Source organism: Phyllostomus hastatus, unplaced genomic scaffold (genome assembly GCF_019186645.2).
Source record: "Phyllostomus hastatus isolate PE091 unplaced genomic scaffold, TTU_PhHast_1.1 phas_scaffold_585, whole genome shotgun sequence".
Classification (NCBI taxonomy): Eukaryota; Metazoa; Chordata; class Mammalia; order Chiroptera; family Phyllostomidae; genus Phyllostomus; species Phyllostomus hastatus.
Window position 1 is genome coordinate 28,780,640 of NW_025334037.1, and position 21,801 is coordinate 28,802,440.

The 21,801-nt window shown below is 40.5% G+C and overlaps 1 protein-coding gene across 5 annotated transcripts in view; it reads left to right on the forward strand.

Annotated features, from left to right (window-relative positions):
- Positions 1-21,801, forward strand: part of CSTPP1 (centriolar satellite-associated tubulin polyglutamylase complex regulator 1) — a 157,828-nt gene that overhangs the window by 42,947 nt on the left and 93,080 nt on the right. For all 5 annotated transcript variants that reach the window (XM_045825245.1, XM_045825243.1, XM_045825247.1 and 2 more), the window contains one exon: positions 20,291-20,421. In XM_045825245.1, coding sequence (XP_045681201.1) covers positions 20,291-20,421 — 131 coding nt within the window. The remainder of the gene's footprint in view (positions 1-20,290; positions 20,422-21,801) is intronic.

Consider the following 21,801-nt stretch of genomic DNA (forward strand, 5'->3'; position numbering starts at 1 on the left):
CTACCACACATCAAGAATCATTTGAAAACTCAGGAACTTAACTGTAATTCAAAATTATTACCTGCTCAATCTACCAGCTGACTCTTTTATGACTGGCAGAGGTCCCCGGAACTAGTAATGGGTGTAATAATGCATTATTTTGGGAAGTAGTGATAAATATAAATGATATTATAAGATACCTGGAACAACTTTAATGTAATATGAAAATATCTGAGATTTCTATTGTTTAAAAAAATCAGGTACTGCTAATTCTATATTTACATTCATAATGGAAGGAAATACTAAATTCTAGTTAGAGGTTAGTAAAACTAAAAATTGATTTTTTTTCATATCCAATTTTGTGGAATCCCTTGACTTTAATACATGGATCCTTCTGTTTAGAATTCCTGCCATGGGGAAAAGTGGCCCCGAAGGCTGGGCTCACCTCTTTGTGTTTTCTCCTCTTATAACTTGGCCTTGCCATTCTTCATTTGCCCTGGTGGCTTCAAACAGATGCTTTTAATAATTCATCCAGTTTTTCTCAGCTAGGAGGGTGAGTCTGAATTACCTAATCCACTTTTATTGTAAGAGGAAGTATTTTGGAACTTTCATTCTAGTGAAATATAATTATATTAGCAGAAGTAGAAAATACCATGCACTGCAAGGAGTCATAAAGAAGTCTGACCTGACTCGTGGAAAACCAGTACATGGTGCAAAGCAACAAACAGGAAATATGTAATTAGGATGGGGCCAGTTTGTGGAAGGCTCAATTATGTGGAAATAAGAGGAAAGGCAGAGTAAAAGAACCTTGTGAAGTCTGAGAAATAAAATTTACTACCTGGCCTTCTTTTAATTTTTAAAATTCAGTACCTATTAAATATATGCTAATCCCTGTACCAGACATGGTCCTCAAGGGTTCACTGTCATTCTCATGGGAGCAGGAATAATGGCAGTTTACGTAACAGGAAAGCACTATTGTTCTATAGCATTCATTGACACCATGCTGGTGAAGGATATGAGATGAATGAGCCAGTTGAACTTGAGGAACTTAGGAACTCAGGGAGAAAATCAGTTGTGAACATAATAATAATTATCTTTTTAATGACTTTTGAGAGAGTGAGAGACATCAATTTGTCGTTCGCCCCATTTATGCGTGCATTGGTTGATTCTTCTATGTGCCCTGACTGGGGACTGAGTCTGCAACCTTGGTGCATCGGGACTGTGCTCTGACCAAATGAGCTGCCCAGCCAGGGTGTAAGTATGATTATTAAGATGCTATTATATAAGTGCCAAGTAGCATTTCACAAAACATACTTTGGGATAAGTGCAAGGAGAGATTTATTCTGACTACAAATTTTGAGGAAAGCTTCATGGAAGAGGTCGTATTTAATAATACTTCAAGTGGTCCTTGGAAGATGAACAGTGGAGAACGGGAACTGAACAGGGAGGGCGTCTCCAGCCGAGGAAGCAGTGTGCGCAAGGGCACAGAGGCTTGGTGTGCGCGGAGAATGGCAGAAAGGCTAGGGTCAGTGCTTTGGGCCGTTTGAGCTGCTGTAACAAACTGTTGCCGACTGGGTGGGTTATAAAGAACAGAAATTTATTCCTCACAATTATGGAGCCTGGAAACTCAAGACCAAGGCTTTGGCAGATTCTGAGCCTGTCGAGACCTGCTTTGCATTTCCTAAGTGGCTGTTTTTTACTGTGTACTCTCATGGCAGAAGAGGTGCGTGTTCCCTGAGCCTCTCTTATAAGGAACTAATCGATTCACCAGGGCTGCACCCTCATGACCTAATTACCTCCCAAAGGCCCCACGTCCAAATACTCTCACCTTGGGCACTTCAACATAAAAATTTTGAGGGGGACGCAAATAGTCTGTAACAGTGAGCTAATAGAGCTCAGGAAGATATGTTTGTGAGGGGTTAGAAAGATAGTTTGCTCATAGAAATTTTCTACTTTGTGTTACTATTGGTAGGTTGTTGGTGCCATCAACTGAGATCATTCAATTCAGGAAATATTTCTTACATATCCCTTATGTGCCTGGGTTTGACAGGTGCTGAGACACAATGATTAATAAGATGTGGTCCCTACCTTCAGGGTACTCATAGTCAAATTAGCCAGTAATTAAATTACTTGCAATTGGTGCTAACTAGAGGTTCAGGTGCTAATGGTAAGAATGTCCAGAGAAAGATGACTTAATTCAGTTTGAGGGGTCAGGGAAGGTTTCACAGAGCAGGTGGCCCTCTAAGCTGAGTATTCTTTTCCTGATTTTTTTAAAAGTCATGTATAAACATGCATACAGTTTAAAGGGTAAAATAGTACTATAAGAATTAAAAAAAAATAGCATCCCCCCAATTCTCAATGTAGTTTCCCATTCCTCAGAGGTAACCACTTTCAACTCCTTAGAGTGATTTGTTTGACACTTATTTGTCGACCTCTAAATTACTTGCTTATGTTGCTACTTGATTTTTGCAATTTCAGGCATTACCTATGGACTCCCCACTGTCTAAGAGGTAAATCTAACTTCCTTAACATGCTTTACCATGCATACGTAGTCTTGCTAAGCCCCCAACTTTCTATTATACTTAATCAAGATTTTGGTTATATCGGTATTCAGTGTTTATGTTTTATAAGTATATAAACATTGTTGACACTGAATTATGTTGCACAACCTTCTCACCCCAGGGTTGTCTTTTTTTTTTCTTGTTTGATTGATTTCCTATAAAATTATCACCAATTTTTCTTCAAACTCTACCCAACTGAGTAAATTTCCTTTTAGTACTGTGTTATTTCTTTTCCACTCGCCCCCACAGGTCCTCTCTCCACATTTCTCTGCTCTGGAGGACTGAGCAGCATGGACTTGAACCCACAGATTCCCTTGTGCTTTGGCTTCCATTGGGTTAAAGCCAGGGGGAGGTAATGGCAGGAGACCGAAGGGCAGGAGAAGAGGGAGTGAGGTTGGGGTGTACATTCTTGTGTTTCTCTCCCCGCCAGTGTGCCGTGTGTTTGCGTCGGCTCTGTCCCTCTGCTGAAAGTGGCAGGTGACATTGGATGGTCCCTGTTCTTTCTAGATTAAAGAAACCACTCCCTCTGCCCGTCCCTTCAGCCTGTTGCTAGCCCTAAGAAAACACTTTCCCTTAACCTTGTCCATGTGCCTTATAAGTGTTCTCTTTTTAAGACTTTCCTCCGCTACCCTTTTAAAATGAATTATTCATTAACTGCCAGAACTTTGATGAAAGAAAGTACATTGATATCTGTATGTATTCGTTCTCTCTGTTTTATCTTCTTAAAGAAGTCTCTCCTAGAATCTTCTGATCTACTTTATCAGTATTATTTGATCTCTGTTCCTGCTAATGGCAGTTATCTAGTGATCTGACCTTCAGGTTTTCACTACTAGTCTTGGGATTCCTGTTTTCCTTGATAGTGGTTTTAAAACAGGATGCCATATTCTTTGAGAAGTGAGGTATATGTCGTTCCCTCCCCTTGTATATAATATGATAGAAGTAACACTATGTGACTTTCAAGGCTAGGTCACAAGAGGCCACGTCGATTCCACCTTGATCTCTGGGAACTCACTTTTCAGACACTCCCTTTCAGGACACCCTCTCCTGCTAACCAGATGCCATGCTGTACGGAGCTCAGCCACAAGCCTGGTCTTCAAGTCATCCCAGTCTAGCTGCCTGACATGTGAGTGAAGAAGCTCCAGGTGATTCCATCCCCAATGAGTCAACCCATTTGAGTCATTCCATTTGAATCAACCTCAGCCATAAAAGTCCCGCAAATTTAGGTCCCTGCATCATGGAGTAGAGAGAAGCCATCTTGGCTGCACTCTGTGTGATTCCTGACTAAATCGATAAACATAATAGTAACTTTTTAGGCCACTTCGTTTGGTGCGGTTTATTATGCATCAGTAGATGACTGCAACAGAATTTGTTACTTCGAGCAAGGTGCTGCAGGAACAAAAACCTAAAACCAGTGTCATTGGTTTAAGACCGGGCAGCAGGCAAAGACTGGAAGGACCATGAGACTATTAGTGGAATTCTGATGGGCCTCAAGGAGACCATCAATGAAGGCTTAAAAGAATGAGGAAAATGTTACTGGAAACTGGAGATAAGAGGACCCTTGCTGTGAATGACACCTTTAGTAATGTGAAAAGTAGGGAAGATACCTAAAGAATGTGATGATCTAGTTATGGAGATTTCTGGGCTACCTGTCTTTTTCTAACTGCCTACAGTGAAATGTGAGAGGGATGTACTAAAGAATGAACTATTTTGTTTTCAAGTAGAATTTAGAGGAAATATTGAGAGTTCAGGACATGTTTTCCAACCAGCAAAAAAATACTCAAAGAATGTCTCAAGACAAAGATCAAATTTAGAGTGCTCTCAGGGAAATGGGGCCTTAGGATAAAGATGAACCCTTTGTTAAGACCTCAGGAAGATTTCAAGGTTGAGCCTCATAGACTCTTCTGGAGTCTATGATAGACCAAAGGCCAGGGATCTTAAGGGTTTTGTCCCACAGTAGCCTCATGGGGAGACCCAAACAGAGAAGGACTTGTCTCAGAGAGATTTGTGGGTATAGGTTTTGTCTACTGGAGTAAAACCCAATAAAGTTAATGGAAAAACCATCACTTTTTAAGAGGATGGAGATAATACAAAATAAAAAGTGGCCTTTGGACCCCCAGACTCTATGGGCAGGAAGCAAGCTAAGAAAGCTGCTCAGCTGTAAACTGAGGCTATGTTTTGTGGAAGTGAAAGTATGATTCAGAAAGTGGAACCAAAAGCCCAGAGTACAAAGTGAAAAGCCATGGAAAATCATTACCAGGGGGAAGTACCAGACATGAATAGAGGAAATAAGACATACCTGAGTAGATTTCAGAATTGCAATGGACCAGTAATTACTAGATTGCCACCCATTCACCTTCTTTTTGAATGGAAGTCTATTGTGGTTATCCTATCCCCGTATCACTATTTTATACCCTGATGTGTGGGTGCATGTAACTTGTCTCTTTAGTTTACAGCAGCTCAGAAAGAGGAACCATACTGGAGGAACTGTACCCAAGAAATTGCACTTGTAATTGCATCTGTACCTGGACTTGATTTGTATAACAGGATCCTGGAGTTTGGGGCTGTAGTGGGTCAGGGTGTATTTTGCATTTGGGAGAACTGTAAATTGCTGTGGCCAGGGGGCAACTGTGACAGACTGTATTTTCCAAAGATAGCTGCACCAATATTTCCTCTTCTACCTGCTCTTCTACAGAGTGATCTTGCCACGCCCCCAGTCAAAGGTGTGGGCCAGTTTTGAACAGTGATGTTCCTTGATGTGTGTCTGCATTTGTGGTGGTAGGCTGACGGGTCCTTTACCCTGGAAACTCGTGTCTTTCAGTTCTGAGAAACTTTCTTCAGTTTTTTTCCCTTCCTCCACTTTCTGTGTTCTTTCAAACATCTTTCTACTTATATATACACTCCTAGATATGTAGTTTTTTATAAATGGTGCCATACTATACATGCTGTTCTGTTTAATGAATTTTATTTTTTATATTACATAGGCCATATATCTCTTAAGATTTATCAGATAATATGGCATTTATTTTTTTAAAGATTTTATTTATTTATTTCTAGGGAGGGAAGCGGGGGGGAGAGAGAGAGAGAGAGAGAGAGAGAGAGAAACATCAATGTGCAGTTGCTGGGGGTTATAGCCTGCAACTCAGGCATGTACCCTGGCTGGGAATCGAACCTGTGACACTTTGGTTCTCAGACTGCGCTCAATCCACTGAGCTACGCCAGCCAGGGCTAGATAATATGGTATTTAATGTTTATCAGTTAATATGGCATTTCAACATATCCAGTCATTGTATATACGTAATCTTTAGGCTGTTTCTCACACCTGGAAGTGGACCACCACAAACTAAATAAACCTTTTTAGACTGTATGTCCCAAGTTGAACTTCTAAAAATATGGTCACCGTATGGTCACCATATGAACTGGGGAAGGAGCGCAGTGTTTGGTGCTCTCCATTGCTCTTTATTTCTCATCCCTCCCTTCCTACGTGATGACACCATCTGAAATGAACCAGAGTCCATAGTGGAGAGTAGTTTGGAATTGCAATATTTGATGGAAACAATAACCTCTAGTAACTTTTAATAAAAATAATATATTCACTTTGGAGTCTTAAGCCCAGTGGTGATCAAAAAGTTTTTTTTTTCCCCTTGGGAATCTTTGTCTTCTCTTTAACCAGGGGAACACTTTAATTTGCTAAAGCTCAGTTTTGTGTCCTATTGACCACTTAGTAAAACAGGCCAGTCTTAGAGATCTGTTGTATCTTCTTTGCTGTGATTCCATGAAGCTAGCCCGTTAAGTGTAGTGGATGGGAACTGGAGCATTGTTCATTTGGCAATTAGCACATGGTGGTAGAAGAAAGAAAAAGATCTTTCTGATATTTTTTGCTTAGGACTTTGGGGGTCTAGAATTTAGTCATAAACAGCTAGATTAATGTGTTTAAATACCTTGCATCACTGTTAAGTCATTCCTTGTTTTGTAACATACTAAGAAGATCTTACAGATAGCTAAAACAGTGGTTAGGACATTCTGTTGTGTGGATTTAAGATTCTCCAGAAGCATCATCCACTAATGGACAGAGTGTTTGGTGATCAATTAGCAAACATGAGTTAACTAGTAAACATGGTTTAACTAATAGAGTAAGAAGTCCTGTGTCCTGTGGTTACCTCTTGCATCTGAGGAGGGGTGTAGATTGTAGGCAAGAGGTGGATTCTTTGGGGTTCACTGTCTCTGTTTGGCAGAGCTTTTTTAAAAACAATAAGAACATTTAGTAGCACTAGATGGCATTCATCTGGAGTTTAAGATGCTCACATTTTTAGTTGTTTAAAACAAGGCAGAAAGGATTTCTTTTTGCCAGCTGCATCATTCTTGGCAAGAGCTTAGTACTTTGCTGCTTGTTTTGTTGTTGTTAACCCATTAGAGAAACCAACCATTATATTGGTTCCAGCCAGATCTTTGTCATCATTGGCCCTAAAAAGCTCGCACCTGGCCATTCTGAAAGCCCCTCCCCTCGGTGATTGATGCTCACCTCTTCCGGCTCCCCAAAGCCCTCCTCCCTTTTTCCTGAAGCACCTTCAAGCATTTCTGCATGGCTGCCCACTCTCTTCCATTATACCTCCTCCTCCTGCCTACTGAATACTGGATTTCTCAGCTCCCAACTCTTAAGAAGGAGCTTTATTTCAGAGTAGAAAGGGGCCCCCATATGTGGCCTATTATATCCATATCAACTTGCTTACCCTTTTCAAACAGCTATTGTCTTTTAATAGGGTCCTGCCTGGCAGGGGGAGTCCTTAATTCCTGCCATGTAAGAATGGACAGCTTGAGTTACAGCGAACTGCAGTTTGGTGCTCTGATCAAAAGGCCTCTGTTGTTTTTTAGTGTTTTTTTCCCCTCCCTCTCTCTCTCTCTCTATATCCTGGGCTAATAATTCAGCACAGCAAGGTCATTACAGGCTTTGAATTGAGAGCTGAGAGTGTTAAATTACTGACCTAGAAGAAAAGAGATCTGGGGGGGCTCTCAAGAAAGATAAAGGGATTCCGGATAGTAAAGTGCAAGCCCAGCAGCCTCACTTCTTAACAATATTATTTCTTTAAATCCTCTCTGTCTCCAAAAGTCTTTTCTGGGACAAGAAAGGATCTCCTGCCAGAGAAATGAGGAACTCAGCAACATCTTCTGCAGGTGCTAGCAGTTCGAGGGCTCCTGTGTAGCCGGCCCTTCTGCCTCTTCCCTCGTCAGTATTTCACGCTCGCCCACCCCGCTCCCTCAGACAAATATTTGGTCCTTTATCGCATAGATCAAAAGTACTTGGGATATTTCGGCAGAGAGTTTATATCCCAGGTGAGGGTTTCAGACGTGTGAAATACACACCACTTGATTTCCCAAATATCTTAAAAACAGGATGTTGTTTCATTAAAGGCTGCTTCCATTCCATTTATACTTTGTAAATAATATTAGTCTGGTCCTCCCTTACTTTACCAAAAAAAAAAAAAAAGAATCTCCCCATTGTGAATGAATTTGACACCTCTACTCTATTGGGTCTTCTGAAGAAAGCATTTTCATTTCTTTGTACTTTTCCAACACTATATCTCCCAGATACTCTTTTTTCACAATTATCTCTTGAAGCTATACACTATTCTTATTTTTGGAAAATACTGACTTCCTGGGTCTACTATTTTTTTTAAAGATTTTATTTATTTATTTTTAGACAGAGGGGAAGGGAGAGAGAAAGAGAAACATCAGTGTCTGGTTGCCTCTTGCATGCCCTCTGCTGGGGACCTGGCCTGCAACCCAGGCATATGCTCTAACTGGGAATCGAACCAGTGGCCCTTTGATTCACAGACCAGTGCTCAATCCACTGAGCCGCACTAGCCAGGGCCTAAGTATACTATTTTTAAGAAAAGCCCCCAAAATCAACTTTTGCAGATCTTCTGCACAGCAAAGTAATGATAATAGCTAATAGTCCCTGAATGTGCCAGGCATTATACAACATGCATTATTATCACATTTAATCTTTGGCAACCTTATGTAGTAAGTATTTCTATTACCACCATTTTACATATTAAAAAATGATTGAGGCACAAAGTGGTTAAATTAAGTACCTGGCCCAAAGTCACACAGCTAGGAAGTGATTAGATTTACCCCAGACTAATGCTTCTCAAACTTTAATATGCATGTGAATCACCTAGGGATCTTGTTAAAATGCAGAATCCGATTTAGTAGGTCTGGAACGGGGCATGAGATTCTGATTTTAAGTGATACCAAAGCTACTATCCTTGGTTTACACTTTTAAGTAGCAATTCTGCAGTCATTTTTACTTCAGAACCACTCTGAAAAATGTTTTGGTTATAATGTCCAATTTCTCATTCCATCAGGCAATTCTAAATAGACATACTGGGAATTTGACACCAATACATACTTTATTTAATTTTTATTGTGGTAAAATATACATAACATAAAATTTTCCATTTTAAGCATTTTTAAGTGTATGGTTCTGTGGCATTAAGCACATTCACACTGTTCTGCAGCTGCCACCACCACCACCCATCTCCAGAACTTTTTCATCTTCCCGAACTGAAACTCAATACCAGTGAACACTGACTCCCCCTTCACGCCTCCCCCAGCCCCTGATAAACCATTATTCTACTTTCTCTCTCTGTAAACTTGAGTATTCTAGGTACCTCATATAAGTGGAATCATGAATATTTGTCTTTTTGTGACAGGAGTATTTCATTTAACATAATGTCTTCAAGGTCTACATGTTGTAGCATGTATCACAGTTTCCTTTGAAGCTTAATATTTCAATATATGGCTTTGGCTGGTAGGACTCAGTGGACTGAGCACTGGTCTGTGAACCAAAGGGTCACAGGTTTGATTCTGAGTCAGGGTACATGCCTGGGTTGCAGGCCAGGTCCCCAGGGGCGGGGGGCACGTGGGGGAGAACCACACATTGATGTTCTCCCTTGCTCCTTCCCTTCCCCTGTCTCTAAAAATAAATAAATAAGCCCTGGCTGGTGTGGCTCAGTGGATTGAGTGCCGTCCTACAAAGCAAAGGGTCAGCGGCTCTATTCTTAGTCAGGGCACAGGCCTGGGTTGCAAGCCAGTTCCCCAGTAGGGGGCACACAAGAGGCAACCACACATTGATGTTTCTCTCCCTCACTTTCTCCCTCCCTTCCCCTCTATCTAAAAATAAATAAAATCTTTAAAAAAGAATAAATAAAATCATTAAAAGAATGCTTCATTGTATGCGTATATCACATTTTGTTTATCTATTCATCTATTGATGGACACTTGGGTTGCTTCCATCTTTTGGCAATTGTGAATGATACAATAGTACCATGACCACGGTATACAGATATCTAAGTCTCTACTTTCATTTCTTTTTACTATAAACCCCAAAGTGGAATTGCTGGATCACATGATACTTCTTCCTTTTTTTTTTTTTAAGATTTCATTCATTCGCTTCCAGAGCAAGGGGGAGGGAGAGAGAGAAAGAGGAAGAGAAACATTGATATGTGAGAGGAGCATCGATCAGTTGGTTGTCTCTCACAGGCCCCCAACCTGGGACTAAGCCCACAACCCAGGCATGTGCCCCGAGCAGGAATCGAACCAGCAATGTTTAGGTTTGCAGGTCAGCGTGCAATCTACTGAGCCACACCAGCCAGGGCTATTATATTTTACTTTCTAAGGTACACATTTATTTCCAAGTTATTGTTTATGTTCCACCTCACCCCTCTTTTAACAAACATTTCTTATGTTAAGGATGAGGTAAGCCAGTTGGCAAAAGAGATGTCTGGTTAAAAAATAGGACTGAAGAGAAAAAAATAACAGGTGACCGGTTTTGAGAACACAGATGAATGAACATGAGATGTAACATGTAGCAGGAGGTGAGTTCTAGTAGAAATACTGCAACATTCTAAAGGAATACTCTTTGTCCAGGAACTTTTCCTGTAAGGCGAGGGATGTTTCCTCAGAGAAACCATGAAAACACAATCACTCTGCATTTCAAGTGAAATTAGGCAAGCTCTTGGAAGTTCTGTTGTCCAGAGGTCGGTTTAGAGGCCTTGTAGGAATGAGACAAACTAGACATTTATGGTAAGTGTCATTTAAAAAAAATTATTACAAAAACTTAACATAACACTGCAGAATATTTGGATGACAGAGGAATAAATCAATTATAAGCCAACAACCCTAATACAATTAGTAAATACAATCTTCTTTTAAATTTTTAATGTTTTCCTTATGCAGACCTACTTTAATGTAGTTAAAATTATAATTTATATATTTTTTTTGTTTTTTATAGTGTATGGAAAGCATTTTCTAAATTGCTGCATTGTCTTTTTATAATTTAAATTTCTAAGATGCTGTAAAGAATATGTATGTAGTAACATTTTCCCAGTGCTTTGTGCATTGATTTCCCATCCTGAGGTACATGTATTCATTTGCCTGTTTCTATTGGCATGGTGTAAACAACCTTATAAGAGAGGTGTCCCTGCCCTGGCTGGTGTGGCTCAGTGGATCGAGTGCCAACCTGTGAACCAAAGGGTCGCTGGTTCGATTCCCAGTCAGAGCACAAGCCTAGGTTGTGGGCTGGGTCACTGGTGGGGGTGCATGCGAGAGGCAACTACACATTGATGTTTCTCTCCCTTTCTCCCTCTCTTCCCCTCTGTCTAAGAATAAATAAATAAAATCCTTTAAAAGAGAGAGAGAGAGAGAAGGATGTTCCTTAACACTTAAAATTGCAAAGAGTAAGCAGATGTTAATGAATCATCCTGCTTCTCCACTGACATGCAATTGGGAGTTTACCACAGCTTGCCAGGCCTTTAGCAGTAAGTTTTGAAGTTGGAAGGCTTGAAAAGGGAGTTTGAAACATTTTTAACTCTGGCGGGGGGCTAACTGAGTTAAAAACAAAGATCTAATAAAGAGCAGTTTACTTTCAGGAAAGAGCAAGTGAGAACTAAGTCCTTTGATTAGCCTTCTTGGGGAGAATGTGCTTGGAGATCGCCCTGTCTGCAAACAGTCTCCTTTCCCCTTAGCATCGGCCCAGGGTGGGTTAGACAAGTGCTTTAAGAAGGTTCTTTCTGGGGTTTTGTGATAGAAGAACACTCGATGACATAACCAAGGAGAGAAGACTCAGCATTGCTTACACTGACCATTGCAGAAGCTTTCCACAGCTTTCAGGGCCCATCTCGTGAGTTCTTGTCTTCAAAATGCAGACAGATGTGATCTCACTGATATGCTGGTCTGAAAACTAGCTCTGCTACTGAGAATTACTCAGGCAGAAGAAATCCCGGTATGCAATACAAGTACTTAGGACACTGGAGTGAACTGATAAGCCTCTGGTGTAGTTGTTTTGCTGTGCAGAGATTATGAATGCCATTCAACACAATGACAACTCAGTTCTCACAAACTGGCTCACCTGTTCTAGAAAGTGACTAGAGATTGATTAGTCCCTGTTGGATTTCTTCCTAAATTGGGATTTTTAAGAAGCCAAAGATCTTGGACGTTCTACTTCCAATTTAGCCAGTGCTGGAATGGGAAGATGAAGAGGATTTGAGTACCCATCTGTAATGTGGTTGATTTCTATTTTCTATACTTTTACACTTAGTACTTCCTGGCCAACAGAGAATCTGCAGTTGGTTCCCCTGATGTATATCTGTCAGCAGAACCTTCTTCGAAATGTACCACATGTTAAAGCCCCACTTTGTCAAATTTCCCCTTGGATATGGGATCATATTGTTCACTTACTCTTTCCTGTGATAGGTATGTTGTATGCTTGAACAACAGATAACAACAGCCCAGTAGAGAGTTAGAAGTTCTTAGAAATTGAGCATTAAACTTATGTGCAGAAACTTCTTTGCAGCACTATTAGCAAGAAATTGATGTGAGGCAATTCTGTTCAAGTGTGCTGTCCAAACTACGTCGGGGTTCTGCAACACAGACATGCTTTGCTGATCTCGCTCATCAGGTTAGCGCTGCCAAATTCTGTGGCAGATAGGCAATGGAAAGAAAACATTTAATGGCTTCGACTTCATCTGAATTTCACAAGGAAGGAGAACAAATCCAGGGATTGTTAGTTCAGGGGACCAAATCATGCCACAGGAATATATATATCTTTAAGGGTTTGGTGCAAAACAAAACTCCAGTCTGCTAATTTTGCCAATCTGTTAGTGGGAAGTATGCCACAAACATTTTACTTCCCCTCTACACAGAATATCTTTTTTTCCTTCTGTTTATAGAGGCAACAGAAGCTTACTTTGCCTTGACTCTTCCTAAGATGTTTTGGATCTTTCACTTATTTGTCTTTCAAAGGCTGGTCCCTGTTCTGTGTACCACCTCGGTAGGGCCAGTGCATAATCGGATGTGATTCGTTCTCATATTTTGCTTCTTTGGTAGATCTGTTTAGGATTCCTTCCAAATAAATCTCATCCCAAAACAGCAGGAGACAACTCCAGTTCTAACAGAAGTCTGCTCTTAGTGATCTGGCCTGGTTTTAGAAAGAAGAAGGGGTAAGAGAATGAGCTATGAAGACTCTGAACTGCTACAGTCAAATCTAATTATGTAGGTCAACGCCCGCTGGCCATTTTTAGTTTGAGTAAAAGCACGGGAATATTTGGAAGATAGGGAGTATTGCAGGAGCTTTCAATGTTTTGCCTCCTGGCACATTTAAAATGAGTTGGAATATTTTAATTTGGTTCTTTTGCTCTTTATTACTTATACATGTGGAATGTGAATGTCTGTGTTATAGACCTACTATTATTACATTTATATTTAATTCTGTCCTTGGTAGTCCTTGAGTGGCTATTTTTATAACTAGCAAGTTGCACTTCTTAATCTCTTTACCTTTTTCACCCATCCCCCCCAAGCTTTATTTATTTAATGAGAAAAATGCAATTGAATCAAGGACTCACACTAGCTTAACATATTTACAGATGTCTGATTTCTAAATCACTTAATTTTTTAACACAACTCCTGCTTTACTTTCTTGATATGTTACTCTAGAGTTATTTAAATACTATGCTAATAAAATGGGAGAACTATGGAATTTTATTAATTATTTTATTTTAAAATCAATTTAGGAGACATACTCTGACCATTTCTTTTTTTTAAGTATGTTTTATGGATTATGCTATTACAATTATTCCATTTCTTCCCCATTTGCCCCCCTCCACCAAGTACCTGCTATTCCCTCCAGCTTTCCCTGCCTTAGTTTAAGTCCATGGGTCATACATATAAGTTCTTTGGCTTCTCCATTTCATATACTGTTCTTAACATCTCCCTGTCTATTCTGTTCTTGCCAATTTGTAGTTCTTAATCCTTGCACCTTTTCCTCCATTCTCTCCTTTTCACCTCCCAACTGATAACCCTCCAAGTGATCTCCATATTTATGATTCTGGTACTGTCCTGCTGTTTGCTTAGTTTGTTTTTCATATTCAGTTTGTGAATTTGTTGCCATTTTAATGTTTATAGTTTTTACCTTTTTCTTAAATAAGTCCCTTTAACATTTCATATAGTAGTGGCTTGGTGATGATGAACTCCTTTAGCTTTACCTTCTGTGGGAAGTACTTTATCTGCCCTTCCATTCTAAATGATAGCTTTGCTGAATAGAGTAATCTAGGTTGTAAGTCCTTGCTTTTCATCACTTTGAGTACATTTTGCCAGTCCCTTCTAGCCTGTAAAGTTTCTTTTGACAAATCAGCTGGCAGTCTTATGGGAACTCCTTTGTAGGTAACTGTCTGCTTTTTTTCTTGCTGCTTTTAAGATTCTCTTTTTATCTTTAACCTTTGGCATTTTAATTATGATGTGTCTTGGTGTGGTCCTCTTTAGGTCCACCTTGTTTGGGAGTCTCTGTGCTTCCTGAACTCGTATGTCTGTTTTCTTCACCAAACTAGGGAAGTTTTCTGTCATTATTTTTTCAAATAAGTTTTCAATTTCTTGTTCTTCCTCTTCTTTCAGCACCCCTATTATTGGAATATTGGTATATTTGAAGTTGTCCCAGAGGCTCCTTACCCTATCCTCATTTTTTAAAAATTATTTTTTCTTCTTGCTATTCTGATTGAACGTTTTTTCTTCCCTGTATTCCAAATCATTGATTTGATTCTTGGCTTCATCCAGTCCACTGTTGATTTTCTGTAAATTTTTCTTTACTTAGTGTAACCTTCATTTTTGCCTCCTGGGTCTTTTTTATGCAGTTGAAGTACCCAGTGAGTTCCTTGAGCATCCTAATAACCAGTGTTTTGAACTCTGCATCTGATAGATTGCTTATCTCCATTTTGTTGATTTTTTTTTTTTTGAGTTGTGTTGTTCTTTCATTTGGGCCATGTTTGTCTCCTCAATTTGGCAGCCTCCCTGTGTTTGTTTCTATGCATTAGGTAGGGCTGCTTTGACTCCCTGTCTTAGTAGCATGGCCTATTGTAGAAAAGCACACCTGCAAGTTGAATGGGGTGGAGCCTTAGGTAATCACCAGGCCAGGGCAACCTGTGTGAACCGGGTTGCTGGAGTGTCAGATATGGTGTATCTGTAGCTTTATGTGGGGGAGGGCTGCTCTGTAGCTTTATGTGGGGGAGGGCTCAGAAAAGGGACAGTGGCCACTGCCTGGCCTCTGGAGTTTTGTATGGGGAGAGGCTGCCCCTAGTGCTCACCCTGATGCCAGATACTTCAGTGTCTCCCCATGTGCCACTGGTGCCCTTCTACCTGTTGACCCAGTGCTGGAGCCCAGATGGAGTGAGTTTGCATAAGTCCTAAGTCCATTGCAGGCCCTTTAAGAATAAACGCCAGAGAATCCTTTAATTTCTTCTGCCACCCCAGTCCCCACTGGTTTTTATAGCCAGAAGTTACGGGGATTTATCTTCCTGACACTGGAACCCTGGGCTGGGTGGTCTGGTGTGGGGCTGGGATCTTTCACTCCCAACGTATCCCTCCCTTTTTTTATCCACCACATGTGGATGTGGGACCAGGTGTTCCACATCTCCACATCTCCTCCCCTGCTGCCTATCTGGATGACTGTGACTTCTTCAGTTTCTTGGTTGGTAGACTTTCATACACCTCGATTTTCTGATGATTCTGGGTGATAGTTATTGTGTAGTTTAGTTGTAATTTTTGCTGTGGTTGTGCAAGGAGGCGAGCTGTGTTTACCTATGCCTCCGTCTTGACTGGATGTCTTACAGTGGGATCCTTCGAGTTTCGAGTTTCTGAGGCAATTTAGTCTCAGAAATGTTAATGTCAGCCTACCATTTTAAGTGTATTAAGCAAAAAATATTACAGATGTAAAGGGGAGCATTTAAAGTTCACTTATAAAACTAAAAACTTCCTCTATAACCACAAAAAGATGTATTCAACCACAAAATTACTTGGAAGGTAGAGTATTTGTTTTGTAACAGAATCACAGGATCACAGATTGGCAGTGCTGCAAACATCCTTGTAGCAATCACGATGATTGTCTTCCCTATCAGAGGAAGGGAGCTAGTTGCCAGCAAGAGGGGCAGGTGTTTTCAACTTCATGTTGAATAGTTCTCTCCTGGGTTTGAACCCTGGCGGTCTTGTACCAGCTGTGAATGTATCCTGAGTCTTCCTAGTCTAAAGGTGCTGCCACACGACAGGTCCAGTCAGCCAGGGACATGTTCCTCAGGGGAAGGTCCTGGCTCCCCTGCATCTTCTGGCCCCTGCTCTGAATTCAAGGAATCCTCGGGCACTGTAGCTCCTCCCGGCCGGCCCAGCTGCCACTTCCCAGGCCCACCTCCCTGCCCCTGCAGCTCACCTCTGCCCACTGGCTGAGCAGCAGCCCTGTTGCCTGCAGTTGCACCACTACCTGGAACCCTGGTTCTTGACCATTTCATTTTAATAAATTGATGTTTAGCTTTTAAGATACATATCATTAACAAAGAGAATTTAATTTTGCTATCTCTGGTTCTCTTGTGGCCAGAGGATCCAGAGATTTCCTGAACTACTTATTCATGACAGGTTAAAAAGAAATAATCAGATCCTTATGAATTGAACAAGAGGGTATCTTTATCATGCTACTTTTTGTATAAGAAAGATGGAGAATTAAGAATATTAATATGTATATGTATCTGCTCATGTGAGAAAAAATGCACACAGGAAGAATAAGCCAGAGACCAATGAGATTCATTACCTACAGGCCATTGTTGGAAACGGGGCCAAAGGTTAAAGTGGCGGAGGCGAGAGAGTGGAAGGTGCCACTTACTTTTGGAACTCTGTTAATATTTCACATAGGCAAGATATCTGTTTATAGAATTAACAAGGACAAGGGTCCCTAAAATTGAATACAAACAGAAACAACTGAAGCAAACTGTATTTCCAGTGAGTTGCATAAACATACTGAGGGAACTGGGGGAACTAAGTAATACTGGATACAGTATTTGGACTATGTGCCCGCCCTCAGACTGAAAATAAAAAGAGCTCTAAACAAGCACTGAACTATAATTAGTAGGCTGTTTTTCCACAGAAGCATGAGTTATCAATTGCTGTGCCTTTTAGGGTTGAGCAAATAAGTAAATATATATTATGAACAATAGGAGCCCGATTTCTCTGTATGAGAAGAGGAATTTTCAAATACAAAAAGGGGGAAGAATAGAAGGTACCCTGTAACAACGAATTGGGATTGAATCAGTGTGAGCCCATGCATTTCAATATATGTAGATAGCTAGATATACAGAAATGAATATAGGGGGTGTGTGTATGTGTACCGTCATCTGTTTCTTAACTGTTTTCTGAGGGAGCCTAGAAGCAATAACACATTTGGAGCAAAAAGCACATTCAGCACATACCTTGATCTTGGTTTCTAAGCACTGTTTTCTACTAAAAGCAACCTGGGCTTCTTGGAGAAATGGCTGCTTCCAGGATGAGGTAGGAAAAGAACAAGATGAGCCTGGAACATCTTATTCTATCAAAAAGTAAGGAAATCATCAAAGAATTGGATGGACATGTCAAAAGTATATAGAAGTCAGCTTGAAGGAGCTTCCATAGCTATATCTGGGATAATTTGACCATCAAAATAAATAGTGGTAATAAAGGGTTATAACCTATTGCATAAAGTAAGAGTTCATGAATCCAGACTAATGTAAATAATGAATGAATGAGAAAGGTTAGCTCTTCTTTACTATAGAAAGTCAATTTATAAGTGTACATGAAATGATGTAACTAGAAAAATTGCCATTTGGCAAATCCATCATAATTGTTACTGCTTCTGGCAAGAATTATCAATAGATGCTGAAACTAGGAAATGAAAGTTTGAAGAGTTAACAGTATATTTTCACAGCCTCAAAATATTTCCCCACAGGACACTTGTTAAGTACAATCTAATTGCTTACCCCTTAGAACTCCATCTCGTAGGGGAAATGAGTCCAGTAATTTTCAAACAGCACAGCAAATGGCGAGTGCCAGGAGACACCTATAAGTGAGGTGTGCCGGGAATTGAGGTGGGGTACCGGCTCAGGAAGAGGCTTCATGTAAAACGTGGCATTTGAGATAGTTTGGGAAGCCTAGGTAGAATTTTAACAGATGGAGGTAGAGAAAGGATATTTCAGGTAGAAGAAGAAGAATAAAATTTTTAGCAATTTTGCCTTTTCTGCCTTTTCCTTCCAGCCGTCTTATCTAAAAGAATTTTCACTGGTCATGTTAAGATCATCTATTAACTCTTTAAGCAAAGTAATTATGACCCCCATACTGACCAGCTGCCACCCTGATCAAATGTTTTTCATTATTTTTATTTAAATGTGAATTTTTTTTTTGAAGAGCTGTGGCTCTAAGTGTGAATTTTATCAGTATGGATTATCTAAAGGCAGTAGTGTAAATGCAATTGTAAATATTTTCATATTCAATATTATATGCTTTTGTTCTATCCATTTGTTTTATAAAATTCCTATTTTATAAATTTTGGGGGAAGTTTGTTCTTATTTGTATAATGAGGCTCTGCCAGGTTCTCTAATGCATAAATTATTTGCTAGATTTTTTTAAAAGATATTTTTAAAAAGCTGCTCTGAGGAAATAATTAACGAGTATTAATTCCTTTAAAGCAGGATCTTGACCTAGGCGGCAGCATTCTCTGTGTGGGGTATAAAGCACACTTTGGGGCCAGTGCTTTGCTGGATAGTTTCGTAAGTTTAGGCTAGAATTTTATCACTTTAGACTTCATTTGCTACAAATGTAGCCAACTCCATTTACCTGTAACAGTTCATTTGCTTTCTTTTTCATTTTCCTTCACACAAAACAATAAATAACACTGCCACAAACTGCACAGTTAAAGTTAACACTTCCATCGCCTTTTAACAATCTCTCATCTGACCTAATTCTTTGCCAGGTGTGGTCCTGATACTTCCTCATAGTGTCTTAGAAATAGATTTCTGTGCTACTTTTCCAAGAGGGAAGGAGAGTGTGTGATTTGCTTTCTCATACAGCATTGTTAATGTTGAAAGGAAGAGGTTAACTTTATCCTGTAGCACACTGTATGTTAAAGAGAGGTTAGACACTTCCCTCTGAATTTGGTCAGGGGAAAGGAAAATGGAGTACGTGGCTCCTGAAATTTTTTCCTGTTCAGTTCAGAGATTTGGAATTTTTTTTCTCCCTTTAGTCAACAAATTAAAAGTGGCATTTAGCATGACCACTGTCCCTCTCTTGCTTGCCATCTTCCTTTTAATGTCTGCCTCTCTATAAAGATGAACACATTTTCCACTCACGATTGGCAATACTTGTCAGGGAATTTAGGAGTTTTGTGGAACCTGAAGTCTGCCTTTGGTAGTGTTGATTACTGGATAATTGCCTATTCTTTGGTGGAATTTCCATTTTTAGATTACGCCAGGCTCTACAGTCTTTACTCCTTTGGCAGAAGAACCCAAAGGCAATGGAGTATATTTTTTCCCCTTCCCCAGCCCAGCTTAAACAATGACTCACTTGGGCCCTGGGGCTTTGCTTCATACTTTCATGCAGAGGCCACTTTCTACCCTTGTTCTTCTTATTTGCTTTTAGTGTTCTGCTTGGAACCTTTTATATCCTTTGGCGCATGGATTTTCCTCTGAGGTTATTGTCAGAGAAGTATGCAACACCACCCCTAAACTGGAACAGACAAGCTAGCTATGTCCCATAAGCTACATTGTTCTTATGGCAGCTGATATAGGTCAGAGTACAGAAAGAATATTTTTAAGGAAACATAATTCCAAAACATGTAGGGAGAGGAGTATTCTCCAAAAGGATATGAGTGCCGCTGTCATTCAGTTAAAGACGGAAAGATTTCCCTCTATATAAGACGCTCCAGTGACCGATTAAAATGTCCTCGGTGTGTGTATGTGGGAGGGGGGAGCACGCAGAAGAATTGGACTCCAGCGGTTTTAGGAGGGATATGGTTATGTGAAGAGACTTCCTTCTGGAAAGACTTAGTCTCATCTATAGTTCAGAGTTTTTCCTCTATTTTTTATTTTTTTTAATGTATTGATTTTAGAGAGAGAGGAGGAAGCAGGGGGAAGAGAGAGAGAGACATCAGTTTGCTGTTCTACCCATTTATGTACTCACTGGTTGATTCTTGTATGTGCCCTGACCAGGACTGAACCCGCAACCATGGTGTATTGGGACAGCGCTCTAACCAACTGAGCTCCCTGGCCGGAGCTATAGTTCAGAGTTTTGTTGGAGAAAAAATGTTTTTCTCCTTTTGGCAGTGGTTCTCTCTGGTCTTGAGTTTTCATTCTGATTTCAGCCTTTTGTAACTACCTATCTAATGATGACTTCTTGATTTTTTTTTTTTTTTTTTGCAGTTTTAACAGTGTATGTCAGGGAACTCACATTCTCTTTCGGGAATTCAGCTTCATCCAAGCCACCCCTCACAACAGGGCATCGTTCTTACGGGCCTTTTGGAGATGCTTCCGAACTGTGGGCAAAAATGGTGGTAAGTCTTCCCACAATTCTTTTCTTGCCTGCTTCCTTCCACACTTCTGTTTTTCCCTTATTCCTATAAATGTTGTTGAATGCATGCTATTCAAGGTTCTAGGCACATCCCACTTTTGCAGAGCTGTCTGTCTTGTGTCAGAGATTCTACCTCCGGTCCTACCACCATCACTACTGAGTGCATTCAGAGCCAGGCGAAGCTCTGAGCACTTTACCTGTAGTCATTCACTTACTCTTCACGACGTTCCTCTGTGGTAGACACTGTCACTAATGAAACAGAGGATCAGAGGGGTTAAGTACCTTGGCAAGGTTAAACGGTAAATGTTGGGGCCAGATTCATACCCAGGCAGTCTGGCTCCAGAGCCTTTACTCTTGGCAAATACTAAAATACCATGCAGTAAATTCAAGAAATGATGTGGATACAAAGAGGGAAACTCCTGAGCAGGAGTGTGGGACGGGAATATTATTGTTGGGGTGAGGGAGTGGATTAGAGAAGGTTCCCATTGTTGGGAACCTGCTGTTTGACCTAAGTGGGGAAGGAAGAGTGGGAGTTGTCCACAGGGGTAAAGGAGAGAAGGGCATTCTGGGCAGAGCATGTGCTGAGGTGTAGAAGCATAAAAGAACCTGGGAAATTTAAGAAGCTGAGAAGATCAGAATGACTAGGGTTTGTGAAGGAGGTGAGGGGAGATGAGTCTGTAATGGAATAAAAGAGTCAGGTCCCGAAAGACCTTTTTTTGCAGGGGGGCATAAAAAAGAAGTTGTATTTTCTTAAGTACTGTATGAGGGATTTTAGACAGACCAGTGGTGTGGTGATATCTGAGTTCTAGAAAGAGCGTTCTAGAGGCAGTGTGGAAATGGCTTAGAGGGCAGTACTGGAGGCCGGGAGCATAGTTAGCAGACTTGCGTCAGTTGAAGTGAGAGAGAGCAAGAGCCAAAACTAAGGCAGCATCCACAGAGATGGAAGGGGTGCTTTCAGATACAGTCCTCGGGATCTGGTGATTTGGTTTGGCATGTAAGGTGAGAAAGACGACCAGTGATGAATTTCCAGGTAAGTGTACAGTTCTGTAGCATTAAGTGCACTCATTGAGTTCTGAACCCATCCCTCCCACCCACCTCCAGAACTTTTTCCTCTTCCCAAACTGAAACTCTGTACCCATTAAGCACTAACTGTCCATTCTCCCCTTCTCCCAGCTCCTGGCAACCACTATTTTACTTTTCTGTCTCCAAGAATTGGACTGCTCGAGATATCTCAATATTAGTGGAATCATATTATATTTATCCTTTTGTGAATGACTTATTTCATTTAATATTATATCCTTAGAATTCATGCATGTTGTGGCAAGTGACAGAATTTCCTTCCTTTTTAAGTGTGAATAACACT